A 14,826-nucleotide genomic window follows, 5' to 3' on the forward strand; every position below is an offset into this window, starting at 1 on the left:
ACTAGCCTATAATGTGTAGCTCCTGACAAACTGTTCAAGTGCAAGGTGTGCCTTGTCCAGGTTTCTATGGTGTGGGCCACTGTAGCACTTATACTTTACATACGTTTGCGAGTGTGACCTGTCATGAGTTGGGATGTCTTTGTTATTGGAAACCATTCCAGGATCTCCCAGGAGGCTGTGCTGATGGGACATCCCACAAGTGCAGTGGGACCCCGAATATTATCTCTTTACTGCTAAACAGGACTGGATGTGAACCGGCTACCCGGCACACCATAAGCAAGCATCATAATCACTGAGCAGAAGAGCCGGGCTCCTCTCATCTCACCAACAGGACACAACACACAACACTGCCCATTACACTAGCAATGAAAGCAGAATAACTGTGTGGGTTTCTGTGATGGAAAGGGTCAGTGTTGTGTGATGCATTTGCATGTAAATATACATAGTAAACAGCAGTCCAAAAGCATCCTGCACTATAATCAGTTGAAATAAACCATAAACATACAAGTCCATTTTCCGGTGTACTGCAGTTTATAAACAGGCTCTCCTGTAGATGTGTATCAATAAATACACCTGATCCTATTGCTTGCTTGTCTATGGATAGTGTGGCAAGGGGGGAAATTCAATGTTACTATTTCCATCATGTAAAAAAGCGGACTTTCGTTATGACTTTTTTAATGTGGAAAACTAGCATCCCTATTTATCAAAAGGCAGAAAATGTTAACAAATGTTTTTTGTCCTTTGCTAGCCTTTCACTTTTTCTTCCCTGAGCTAAAACAAAGCCTCCATTCATCCTGAAGGCTGTAGCACAAGGTAGACTGTTTAGTTCATGGCTAGAAACCTTTGAAGAGAAGAAGCTTGTGTGTCTGCAGCTTACTACCTTAGATAATGCAAATCAACTGGTGAGCCAACACTGGTGTCTGGGGAAGTGGGGCGCACTGAAGGCTAAACTATGGAAGAATTTTTATTTTTGAATCAGAAAGTGTGAAATTGAACATGATTGTGGGAAACATCTAGTAGCCATGCAAGTCACCCCGGAGTTGAAGGGTCAAGGGCAGGGGGACCTGGATGTTGAGAGTTCTGCTGCCAAGTCTCAAAATAAATAATTTGATTGCGCAGTGCGCACATCAGTATTTCACAAATCTCTCTTTTTCTCTCTCTTCCTAATTGTTTAAGCAAAAACATAAGAAGTTACCAAGGCAACAAAGAGCGTTATGGGCCTGTTTCCATCACAGATGTCCCAGAGCGATGTTGATGTCTGGGCTGGGAAGAGGTTGCACTGAGTGTAACTTGAATTCCCCCTGGGGAGACCATAATAGACCATAATTTTTATTGCCATAGTAAATAAATGATATGCCACCTGCTGTTGCCAAGTACAAACAGCTAATACAATAATTCTGGTTCATGTAAGTACGAACTACAGTAACATTATTGTATAGACCTCACATTACCCTATATAAACCATGCAGACATTTTGGTGAACATGTCTCTCGTTTTTTAATTCTATTACCGTACTCAGGGATATGCTGATCACTGCCTGCAGATATTTAAATGCTGCACTGCCGTCCCCCGTATCACAAAACCCATTTTTGTCAAGTCAGGTCTTAAAATGATTCAACATACAACACAAGACGATCCCACAATGTTCTCAACTAAATGAGATTGGAAACTTCAAATAAGAGCACTGCTATTCTGTACTGTATGCAAAAGAAGACTGTTCTTAACAGAAATTAACTACATAACCATGACATGACACAGTTAATATTATATACAGAGCATTGTTATGTAATCCAATCTGACCAAAACTTGTATCAATCTCTGTTTAGGATTAAAATATTGATACTGTAGATTGATGTGTCCACCACTAATTCCCAGTAGCTAGGGGGCACTTTACTTCAGACTTTACTTCCGATTTCAGCCCCACTCTAACTTCTCAAAGGAGCTCTCTGTTCAAGGATGTAAAGCACACCACCATTGCCCCATGTTTTAGACTGCATAAAACACTCTGTATGAGGCTATATGGCTTTGTATTTTCTTATCAGGCATATTAACTTAATCTATTAACCCTAAGAGCCTTGTGTCAAGCCCTCTGTAGAGATAATGCTCTCAGCCACAGACGGTAGGGAGAAAAGAGGGGGGTTTGTGTGGATGCATATTGTAAATGGTCTGTGTGTGTTGTAAATAATGAACCTGGCGCTCCTGGGAGAGCCTGTTTGCTGTGTGTGATTGCCGGCAGAATAATCAGCAGGAAGGTGTGTTCCAGCGGGGCATCAGGTATAAACAGGTCCCGTTTATGAGGCTGCAATGGGCAAAATATCATCCACGCTACCCGGACATGACCTACTGTGTAATCTTGATTGCTGTGAGAGTGACCCAGGATTCGTGTTTGTTTATAATTGAAAAGAGAAGATTAGTTCAGGGATTGCAGCTCTCACTAATGTACAGTGAGAGTATAAGGCAAGACCTCCATGCCTTAGGGAGTCGCGCACACCGTTTTCATTGCACCTTTATTATGTGTTTATTTTTCATTTTGTATGCTGTCGTATTTTTTCAGTGTGCTACCATTGTTGGTAGTGTCTCGTGAGCTGTTCTCACTCTGTGTGTCTGTAAATAACCTGCGTGCTAGCAGGGTGTGTCAATCCCAACCTCCGTCTCGATCTCCTGCCTGTCACTCAGCAGTGAATGCACGCACCCACAAGCCAACAGCCTGTTACAATACCTGAGATTAGTTTGCATGCCATGATGACAAAGTGTATCAAAGTGTAAGAGTATCTGGGAATCAGTCATAGCAGTGGTGATGTGAGTGTGCTTACAAACCTGTCTCATAAAGACGTACTAATTCATGCCCCTGCATCGTGTCTCTAGTCAGGGTGTTCAGTGCCCCTGCATCGTGTCTCTGGTCACTGTGTTCAGTGCCCCTGCATTGTGTCTCTCTGGTCCCTGTGTTCAGTGCCCCTGCATTGTGTCTCTCTGGTCCCTGTGTTCAGTGCCCCTGCATTGTGTCTCTCTGGTCCCTGTGTTCAGTGCCCCTGCATTGTGTCTCTCTGGTCCCTGTGTTCAGTGCCCCTGCATTGTGTCTCTCTGGTCCCTGTGTTCAGTGCCCCTGCATTGTGTCTCTCTGGTCCCTGTGTTCAGTGCCTCTGCATTGTGTCTCTCTGGTCCCTGTGTTCAGTGCCTCTGCATTGTGTCTCTCTGGTCCCTGTGTTCAGTGCCTCTGCATTGTGTCTCTCTGGTCCCTGTGTTCAGTGCCTCTGCATTGTGTCTCTCTGGTCCCTGTGTTCAGTGCCCCTGCATTGTGTCTCTCTGGTCCCTGTGTTCAGTGCCTCTGCATTGTGTCTCTCTGGTCCCTGTGTTCAGTGCCCCTGCATTGTGTCTCTCTGGTCCCTGTGTTCAGTGCCCCTGCACTGTTCTGGTACCTGAGGGGGCGGAGCGTTCGCAGCAGGCGTAGCACTCGGAGCATGCCCAGGATCTTGGTGCCGCTGGTGGAGATCATGGAGACGAGGATGTCGATGATGGAGATGAGGACCAGCAGCCCATCCAGGATGTTCCAGCTGCTCTTCAGGTAGGCCCGTTCCCCAAAGAACCAGCCAAGAGCGACCACCTGCAGAGGGACAGGGGTCAAAACACAGGAATGAACGCTGGGAAAACCTTTGGAAATGCAAACATAAGACACGGGTACTAGAAATAACTTTGTATGCTGCAACAGCCTCTATTTTCCAACACTTTTCAAGAAACTTAAATTACATGCCATCAATTTTTGCAGTGAATGACAAAACAGAAAAAATGTTTAGTATCCGTTGTGCCAACTGAGATTTTGTTACCTCAAATTAGCACTAGGATTTCATCCCCCCTTCTGTTCTCCTGAAGATCTTTTTGTTCTTTGCTTTTATACCCATGCATACATTCACAGACTGGACCAGAGCTGCTTCCTGGAACCCGATCACTTCCCATCTTGCTGTAGGTCAAACTCACCCCAGTGGTCTATTTGCAATATGATCATGTGACCTGCAGCACAGGTACCATTATGCAGCAGTTTGTCGATAGCTTTGCCCAATATATTTACAAATCCTGAAATAATGTAAAGAACCAAAAAATTCTCAGCACAATGAAAAAGGTTCAAACCTTATTGTTTCTTGTTCTGGTGCAGATAATAAAGACTTTCTAGGACTTCTATGGGTGCGGTCAACTTATTTTTTCTTGAGATTACTGTTTTGACAACACACAGTCTGTACTTAAATCCTTTCAACCCAGGATGCCAAATGACACCCTCGTGGGTACAGTCCCCAATATAAAGACTAGAAGAGTTTTTTGTATCCGTCCCCACATGAGGTCACATGCACCAAAGGGTTATTTTGTTATTTGTTTTTTACATTCACTTCTTAATCAGCAGAAATGAATTCTAAAGCATTCTGAATCACTTTGTGCTATGTTTCTAGCTGTATAACTCATACCATTAAACAGGGCAGCCTTCAATGGTCTAAAACCAGGCATCCCTAACATAATTACCTGAAGGTTAGCAAAAAGCATAACCATTGATTTTAATTGAAGCTGCTGTGTACATTAAAGGGGTCAGCATCTGCCGACCCCCTGCAGATGATAATTTGTTTACTGGTGTAATTCTGATGCAACAGACCCTCACACTACAAATGTCAGCTCCATCACCTACCTTTACCATCATCTCAGCCAGAAAGATCACAGTGAAGATGTAGTTGGACAGTGTCAGGAAGATTCGCTCCTGTGGAGGAAGAAAGAAGAGAAAGACAAGTGAGAAGAGAGGAGAGATGAGACAGGGGAGTGAGGAGAGATGAGAGAGATACGTGAGGAGAGAGGAGTGAGAAGAGAGGAGAGGAAAGACTGAAGAGTAAAAGAGGAGAAAGGAGAGAGGGGAAAGAAGTGAAAAGTGAGGAGAGAGAGGGGAGAGGAGAAAGGATAAAGGGGAAGAGATGAGACAGGGGATAGAAGGGACAGAGGACAGAGGGGAGACATGAGGCAGGGGAGGCAGGGGAGGCCGGGGAGACAGAGGGGAGTCAGGTTCAATCTGTACAGGAACCAGAAGTGACCGGCTGGGGCTGTCCTGCCTTTAATGTCTAAACTCACTCGCAGAGCTGTGTAGCCAGGGCTTGAGCCCCTGCTATCACTGATGACCAAAGGAATGCCCACATCAGGTCTCACCACAATTGGATGAGTGGTGAGAAATGCCAATAGGTTCAGTCACCTCTACCACATCCCTGTCACGTGACATATCGCAGATAAAGTTAGTTAGCTGAAAATCTTGCCATGTCCATACACTGTGCCACCCATCCTCAGCGTTCGTTATGTCATCTAGAAACAACGAGCTAGCTGGAGCGAGGGGGCACCGTGGGAATGCCAGCTGACCTTGTTGCCTAGTTGGCAGAGCAATTTGTGTGAACTATGGCAAGGTGTCTGAGTGTGAGGCCTGGCACTCACACTGGACTCCAAAACTAGAACAGAGACCCCACTGGAATAGTCTTTAACCAGAGACAGACTGAGAATTGAAACCTGCTCTGCTGGCACAGAGACCAGTGTGCTGTCTGTTGGTCTGTCTGTCTGTCTGCTGTGCCAAAAGACCCAGGCTCTATTAATGGAACGCTCTACCATGTCTTTCTACACTTGATGGTCAAACAATTCAAGAATTAATGTAATATGCCACTCTCCACCAGCTTATAGGTCTAGCGGTCTAGTGGATCACAGGACATTTCACGTGACCATATATATTTGCATTAATTGCAAGTCATTTTAATTGCATTCGGCAATCTTTTGACCAGCCTGTGTCTCACTAAACTGAGTCATCACAGTACGTCTGGCTTCACATGACAAAGTGACGCTGATGAAGGCTGATCTTGTGATTGTCATCCTACCAGGCATGTAAAGTGGAATCCCACTTTTGAAATGATTATCTCCAGCTTTCAAAACAGGAAGCACTTGAGACCAGGAAGCAATTCCCAACAGAGGCAGGTGGTCATGTAATGCAAGGGAATACGATGGAGTGACATTGAAATCTAACTGATGAACACAGCTGGAAACTTCACTCAGCACTGCAGAGCACTCTAGTAGTATAGGAAAGAGAACTTCACTCAACACTGCAGACCAGTAAACTATTATGTCTTATATAGGACTATTTATACATACTCACTTGTATGTATTTTCAGTATAAGAAACTGAAACTATTTACACAGTTCTGATAAAGGCAGTCATGCTATAAAGTTACATGGTGCTGGAAGTATAGTGTAATATATGGGTTCACTTATTACAATATATAGATTAAATACTGAAAGAAACTTTGTAAATCTCAATTTCTTTCAGTGATGATGACAAATGTTTCCACTAGCAGTCTTTCTCAATGCCTTCAGTCAAAAAACTTGTCATGGAATTTTACTAAGTTTCTTTTAGTATTTATACATTAACCAACTTTCCAACATTTCTCTATGTGTGACTGTAACAAAGTGCCCGCCCCTGTGTATATTATCTGTTATGTGTTGCGTGTGGTGTGTTTAAATGTTGGTGTATAGACATTGGTACACGGGATATAAACGGGTCTGTGTAACACAAGTGTTTAAAAATGTATATGTGTATTTAGGCACGAGGATTGCACAGCACTTCACGTGCAAGTAAAATGTAGTAATATGTGAGCACGGGGAATTGCACTTTATTAATTCACGTGCTGGGATTCAAGTGAATAATTAATTGGTAATTGAATCCCAGCACAATAGTATATATAGATGCACGTTGTCACATACTGGGGTTGGGTGTTCGGTGAGCGGAGAACGGGATTGGAGACGGAGGAAATAAGCAGCAGCAGTAGCAGTAATAATAAGAGGAGAAAGTATCTGCTCACCGTGTTTGTCAGTGTCTGTCCGTGCACCGTTTTGTTAAGTTTAGTCTGTTTTTGTTTGTCTATTTATTTTGGCGTAGAGTGCCGTGTCCTGTGTTTTTCGTGTTTGTTAAACCTTTTATTTTGTATTAAACCGGCGCCAACAGGCGTCTTCATCATTTCATTTCATCCGTCCTGTGTTTTGTGTATTGCATTACCTTTCCTGGTTCTGACGCCGCCCACTTCGGCCGTCTCTGTGACACGTGGTGTCCTGCGTGGGATAACAGCGCCTCCAAGCGTCAGACCAGGAGAGGTGTTTTGTCAAAAAAAAAAACAAAAAAAAAAAACAAAAAAAAAAACAAAAAAAAAAAAAAAAAAAAAAATAAACATGGAAGGCTGGGACTGGAGAGATGGCTGCCAGGACCTGGAGGAGTTCCTCGGTGGTCTGGAGGACCAGGGCTGGTGCCTTGCCTGTGGGGAGTTTGGGCACCCGGTGGTGCGCTGCCCCTACCAGGAAGGAGAGGAGGAACTGCCGCAGGAGAGGAAGGTGAGGAGGTGGCAGAGAAGGGGAAAGGGGAAGAGGAAGGCAGAGGTCCCACCGCTGTCTCCACAGCCGCACCAGTCTCCTGCAAGGGAGGAAGAGCCACACCAGTCCCCTGCAAGTGAGGGAGAGCCGCACCAGTCCCCTGTATCAAGGGGAGACTACACACCGCTCCCACCTCCACCACCAGGAGACTACACGCCGCTCCTACCTCCATGGGCAGGAGCAGAGCAGCAGGAGCTGCCTCTGCCTCCGCCACCTCCACCGGCAGGCGCAGAGCAGCAGGAGCTGCCTCTGCCTCCGCCACCTCCACCGGCAGGGGGAGAGCAGCAGGAGCTGCCTCTGCCTCCGCCACCTCCACCGGCAGGGGGAGAGCAGCAGGAGCTGCCTCTGCCTCCGCCACCTCCACCGGCAGGGGGAGAGCAGCAGGAGCTGCCTCTGCCTCCGCCACCAGCAGAGGGTGAATGCCTGCTGGGTCCCTGTCCACCAGCAGAGGGTGAATGCCTGCTGGGTCCCTGTCCACCAGCAGAGGGTGAATGCCTGCTGGTATCACTTCCCCCACCAGCAGAGGGTGAATGCCTGCTGGTATCACTTCCCCCACCAGCAGAGGGTGAATGCCTGCTGGTATCACTTCCCCCACCATCACGAGGAGAGGAGCTGGAGCTTCCTCTGCCTCCACCTCCATCAGGGGGAGAGGAGCAGGAGCTGCCTCTCCCTGCACCACAAGGGCCAGGACTAGATGCTGGCGGTCCTCAGCAGCCCTTGCATAGGCTGCTGAGGGAAGCACGGGGAAGAACCTCCCGGCTGCAGTGGCCGAGAAGAGGGCCAACACCCGCACCCCAGCTTGTCCTGACTGCCAGCCTCGCTTCGCCCAAGGATGCCAGCCTCGCTTCGCCCAAGGATGCCAGCCTCGCTTCGCCCAAGGATGCCAGCCTCGCTTCGCCCAAGGATGCCAGCCTCGCTTCGCCCAAGGATGCCCGCCGCTCTGCATCGCCTGGGGTTGCCCGCCGCTCTGCATCGCCTGGGGTTGCCCGCCGCTCTGCATCGCCTGGGGTTGCCCGCCGCTCTGCATCGCCTGGGGTTGCCCGCCGCTCTGCATCGCCTGGGGTTGCCCGCCGCTCTGCATCGCCTGGGGTTGCCCGCCGCTCTGCATCGCAGCCCGAAGTACTGTCGCCTGGGGTTGCCCCACTCTGCAGGGGAGCTGCCGGCCACGAAGAAGGGGGCCGGAGGTCTGGAGACCGCCAACCCCAGCAGCAGTTTCGCTGGCCGGAGGAGGGGGAGGAGGTCTGGAGACCGCCAACCCCAGCAGCAGTTTCGCTGCCGGAGGAGGGGGAGGAGGTCTGGAGACCGCCAACCCCAGCAGCAGTTTCTCCGCCGGAGATCGTGGGGGAGGTCCGGAGACCTGCTCCCTCTGCAGTTTCTTCCCTGCAGGAAGAACGGTGGTTGAAGCCCCACCAAGGGGAGCTGCCGGCGCCGAAGGAGGGGGAAGGTCAGGAGACCACACCCCAAGCAGCCTTTCCGCTGCTAGGACTACCCTGGCAGGAGAATGCTACCCTGCTGACAGCATTACGACCTGTGGGCCCCTGGAAGCCTCTGGTCCTGGCCAAGTACTTTGGGCGGGACTTTTGGGCTTTTAAGAGCGGAGGTGGCCATTGAGGCCATGTGTGCTTTGCACCGGAGGGGGTATATGTAACAAAGTGCCCGCCCCTGTGTATATTATCTGTTATGTGTTGCGTGTGGTGTGTTTAAATGTTGGTGTATAGACATTGGTACACGGGATATAAACGGGTCTGTGTAACACAAGTGTTTAAAAAATGTATATGTGTATTTAGGCACGAGGATTGCACAGCACTTCACGTGCAAGTAAAATGTAGTAATATGTGAGCACGGGGAATTGCACTTTATTAATTCACGTGCTGGGATTCAAGTGAATAATTAATTGGTAATTGAATCCCAGCACAATAGTATATATAGATGCACGTTGTCACATACTGGGGTTGGGTGTTCGGTGAGCGGAGAACGGGATTGGAGACGGAGGAAATAAGCAGCAGCAGCAGCAGCAGCAATAATAAGAGGAGAAAGTATCCGCTTACCGTGTTTGTCAGTGTCTGTCCGTGCACCGTTTTGTTAAGTTTAGTCTGTTTTTGTTTGTCTATTTATTTTGGCGTAGAGTGCCGTGTCCTGTGTTTTTCGTGTTTGTTAAACCTTTTATTTTGTATTAAACCGGCGCCAACAGGCGTCTTCATCATTTCATTTCATCCGTCCTGTGTTTTGTGTATTGCATTACCTTTCCTGGTTCTGACGCCGCCCACTTCGGCCGTCTCTGTGACAGTGACATAACTTTGTCAAGGGAAAGTGTGCTTGAAAACAAACAGTGGAGGTACTTACAGGCTTTTGATGCCATGTTAACTACACTCATTTATTTCTATGTGTATTAATGTGCTTGTGATGTCATTTACTACATAGTTAATGATGTAATGATTTATTATTCTTTTCTATTTAAACCTTCAGGCATCATGGTATCGAGTCAATGTATCCATTTATTTTCCTATATTCTTCTATATAGTCTGTATTGTACATTATCTATTTTTGTTAAAATGTAAAGCTGTTGATAGTGTTGGCATAACTAATACAGACAAAACAAGAGCTCAATATATATATATATATATATATATATATATATATATATATATATATATATATATATATGCCATATGGATTATATATAAAAGCTACAGTGTTTCCCCATACTACTGAACTATATATCTGTATATATATATATATATATATATATATATATATATATATATAGATATATATATATATATATATATATATATATATAATTCGGAGCATATAATATTAGCCTTACAGACCAATGGATTACCAATAAAAGCTACAGTGTTTCCCCATACTACTGAACTATATCTCTGTGCCCTGGACAGAAATCCTCCACAGATCTGATCCTCATCCCACACCCCCTCAATAGCGTCAGCTCCAATAGGCATGCTGGAGCTCAGCCTTCACATGTGAAGAAGCCTTCAGATGAAATAACAATCGCTTACTGCCCTGACCTGCACTGAACCCACACAGCAGCCACAGTGCTGGATCCCCTTGCATTGAAGTGTTAGGTATTTTTATCAGGTCTTCATAGAAGTAAGAGCAGCGCCATCAAGTGATCTACCACTTTGGAAACAAGTTTCCTTTAGTTTTGCTGTCAGTACACAACTTTAAGTGTAACATACCACAAGGTAAACATTCTGAACAAGTGATAAGGCCTGCCCAACTTAAAAACAAATTATCTGTATGATATACTACTAAGTTATAGAAAAATACTTTAAAACACATCTTATTTACTTTGTGTTGCTTTTTTTTACCTGAATAAATCTAGACATTTGCTGTGGTGATTTTTTTTTTTTTACCAGCTTAAACTAGTTCCATTTCATACGCAACACAAATAAAAATCTGGCATGTACATTAATTAGTCATTTAGCGGACACTTTTATTGAGATTAGGGGGTGAACTCCAACTGCAGTTGCAGAGTCACTTACAATAGGATCTTGGTTTTACATCTCATCCGAAGGACCGTGTATCGTGACATACCCTCCGGTTGGAAAGGTTGTGATTATATATGTCTATAGCAGCCCACTGGAACTGAAGATCAGGCCCAAGAAGTGATGACAAGCTTGAGGGTATCTCTCTCTCTCTCTCTCTCTCTCTCTCTCTCTCTCTCTCTCTATCTCTCTATATATATATACACATACATACATACAGCTCTGGAAAAAATTAAGAGACTAATGCAATTTTTTCTTAAATCAGCATCTCTACATGTATGGCAGCCATTCCATTCCAGTGTCTGTTGAATTCCAACACAGGCACACCTCATTCTATTGAATGAGGTACTGATTAGGGGATCACCTGAACCAAATCTTATTTAACGAGGAAAAGTATAAAAACCGCTCCTGTGGTCATCACTATCCTCTTGCAATAGGACCAGCTGGATGGCAAAGCAGTGCTAGTAGTACCGCAAAAGTAATTGGAATCAAATAATAACTATTGACCATGCCCAAAGAGTTGAAAAGGAAAGTTTTGAGTGAGGAAAAGAAGGATTCAATTCTGGCTTTACTGGCAGAGGGATACAATGAGCGTCGGGTTGCTTCCATCCTTAAAATTTCAAAGACGGCGGTTCATAAGAACAAGGTCAAGCAGCACACATTGGGGACAACAAAGCTACAGACCGGCAGAGGGTGAAAACGGCTCTCCACTGACTGGGATGACCGCCAACTCATTCGAATGTCACTCAGCAACCGTAGGATGACATCAAGTGACCTACAAAAAGAATGGCAAACGGCAGCTGGGGTGAAGTGCACGGCGAGGACGGTTCGAAACAGGCTCCTAGGGGCAGGGCTGAAGTCGTGCAAAGCTAGAAAAAAGCCCTTCATCAATGAGAAGCAAAGAAGAGCCAGGCTGAGGTTTGCAAAAGACCATAAGGATTGGACCGTAGAGGACTGGAGTAAGGTCATCTTCTCTGATGAGTCCAATTTTCAGCTTTGCCCAACACCTGGTCATCTAATGGTTAGACGGAGACCTGGAGAGGCCTACAAGCCACAGTGTCTCGCACCCACTGTGAAATGTGGTGGAGGATCGGTGATGATCTGGGGGTGCTTCAGCAAGGCTGGAATTGGGCAGATTTGTCTTTGTGAAGGGTGCATGAATCAAGCCAAGTACAAGGTTGTCCTGGAAGAAAACTTGCTTCCTTCTGCTCTGACAATGTTCCCTAACTCTGAGGATTGGTTTTTCCAGCAGGACAATGCTCCATGCTACACAGCCAGGTCAATCAAGGTGTGGATGGAGGACCACCAGATCAAGACCCTGTCATGGCCAGCCCAATCTCCAGACCTGAACCCCATTGAAAACCTCTGGAATGTGATCAAGAGGAAGATGGATGGTCACAAGCCATCAAACAAAGCCGAGCTGCTTGAATTTTTGCGCCAGGAGTGGCATAAAGTCACCCAACATCAATGTGAAAGACTGGTGGAGAGCATGCCAAGACGCATGAAAGCTGTGATTGAAAATCAGGGTTATTCCACCAAATATTGATTTCTGAACTCTTCCTAAGTTAAAACATTAGTATTGTGTTGTTTAAAAATGAATATGAACTTATTTTCTTTGCATTATTCGAGGTCTGACAACACTGCATCTTTTTTGTTATTTTGACCAGTTGTCATTTTCTGCAAATAAATGCTCTAAATGACAATATTTTTATTTGGAATCTGGGAGAAATGTTGTCAGTAGTTTATAGAATAAAACAAAAATGTTCATTTTACCCAAACACATACCTATAAATAGTAAAACCAGAGAAACTGATAATTTTGCAGTGGTCTCTTAATTTTTTATATATATATATATATATATATATATATATATATATATATATATATATATATATATATATATATATACATATACAGTCTCTCTCAAAGTATTCACCCCCTTGGACTTTTCCACATTTTATTGTGTTACAACATGGAATCAAAATGGATTTAATTGGGAGTTTTTGTCACTGATCAACACAAAAAAGTCCATAATGTCAAAGTGAAAAATAAAATCTACAAAATGCTCTAAATTAATTACAAATACAAAACATAAAATGATTGATTGCATAAGTATTCACCCCCTTGAGTCAATATTTGCTAGAGACACCTTTGGCAGCAATTATAGCCATGAGACTGGATAAGTCTGGATAAGTCTCTACCAGCTTTGCACACCTGTACACTGCAATTTTTGCCCATTGTTCTTTGCAAAATTGCTCAAGCTCCGTCAAGGAGGATGGGTACCTTTGGTGAACAGCAATTTTCAACTCTTTCCACATATTCTCAATTGGATTGAGGTCCGGGCTTTGACTGGGCCACTCCAGGACATTGACCTTTTTGTTTTTAAGCCACTCCAGTGTGGCTTTGGCTGTATGTTTGGGGTCATTGGACTGCTGGAAGGTGAATCTTCTCCCAAGTCACAGGTCCCTTGCAGACTTCAACAGGTTTTTCTCCAGGATTTCTCTGTTCTTTGCTGCATTCATTTTGCCCTCTATCTTCACAAGCTTTCCAGGCCCTGACGCAGAGAAGCATCCCCATAGCATGATGCTGCCACCACCATGCTTCACAGTCGGGATGGTGTTCTCAGGATCATGTGCGGTGTTAGGCTTGCGCCAAACATAGTGCTTAGCGTTGAGGCCAAAAAGCTCTATTTAGGTCTTATCAGACAATAGAATCTTCTTCCATTTAATCTACCACATGCCTTTTGGCAAACTTTAGCCGAGATTTGATGTAAGTTTTTTTCAAAAGTGGCTTTCTTTTTGCCACTCTCCCATAAAGGCTAGTTTTGTGAAGCACCTGGGCTATTGTTGCCGTATGCACAGTGGCTCCCAGCTCAGCCATGGAAGACTGTAACTCCTTTAGAGTTGCCATAGGCCTCTTGGTGGCCTCCCTGACTAGTGCCCTTCTCGCCCGGGGATACTCAGTTTTTGAGGGTGGCCTGTTCTAGACAGATTCACAGTTGTGCCATATTCTCTCCATTTCTTAATAATGGACTACTTTGCTCCAGGGGATATTCAATGCCTTGGAAATGTTCTTATATCCTACCCCTGATGGGTGATTTTGAAGAACCTTATTCCAGATTTGCTTTGAATGTTCCTTCGTCTTCATGATGTAGTTTTTGTTAGGAAATGTACTAACCAAATGTGGGACCTACCAGAGACAGGTGTATTTAACCTGAAATCATGTGAAACACCTTAATTGCACACAGGTGGACTCCATTCAACTAATTATGTGACTTCTAAAGACAACTGGTTGCACCAGAGCTTATTTATGTGTGTCATAGCAGAGGGTGAATACTCATGCAATCAATTATTTTCTGTTTTATATTTGTAATTAATTTATAACAATTTGTAGATTTCATTTTTCACTTTGCCATTATGGATTTTTTTTGTGTTGATCAGTGACAAAAACTCCTAATTAAGTCCATTTTGATTCCATGTTCTAACACAATAAAATGTGGAAAAGTCCAAGGGAGTGAATACTTTTGAGAGTCACTGTATGTATGTATGTGTATACATATTTAACAAGTCTAACCTATAAAAGACCATCTGCACACAGGCATAAGATAGGAGTGTTTCCAAGAAGGGGGTGTCTTAGCCCTTGGCTGTTTTTCAATGACATGCTCAGTCAACATTAATATGAATGCATTAGAGACGGATAATTTAGCAACAACAACAAAAAAGAAACACGTATAGCTGTGGTGAATTTATTGACAATTGTGGAAAAGCCCTGATGTAGCACGGTGCTCTTTCCCTGGTTAGCATTTTTTCATAGTTTCGTTGGTCCTTGCTTTATTTGTTCTGAAGTTGTGTGATAAGTAGTTCTTAACACTTGCAACAAGAGTACAGTTGTTAAGTGTA

The 14,826-nt window shown here is 44.7% G+C and overlaps 1 protein-coding gene across 6 annotated transcripts in view; it reads right to left on the reverse strand.

The window, feature by feature from the left end:
• cacna1g (calcium channel, voltage-dependent, T type, alpha 1G subunit) overlaps positions 1-14,826 on the reverse strand; it is a 188,466-nt gene that overhangs the window by 76,348 nt on the left and 97,292 nt on the right. For all 6 annotated transcript variants that reach the window (XM_041220423.1, XM_041220421.1, XM_041220425.1 and 3 more), the window contains 2 exons: positions 4,667-4,735; positions 3,417-3,601 (listed from right to left, as the gene is read on the reverse strand). In XM_041220423.1, coding sequence (XP_041076357.1) covers positions 3,417-3,601; positions 4,667-4,735 — 254 coding nt within the window. The remainder of the gene's footprint in view (positions 1-3,416; positions 3,602-4,666; positions 4,736-14,826) is intronic.

Source organism: Polyodon spathula, chromosome 20, assembly GCF_017654505.1.
Source record: "Polyodon spathula isolate WHYD16114869_AA chromosome 20, ASM1765450v1, whole genome shotgun sequence".
NCBI classification, from domain to species: Eukaryota; Metazoa; Chordata; class Actinopteri; order Acipenseriformes; family Polyodontidae; genus Polyodon; species Polyodon spathula.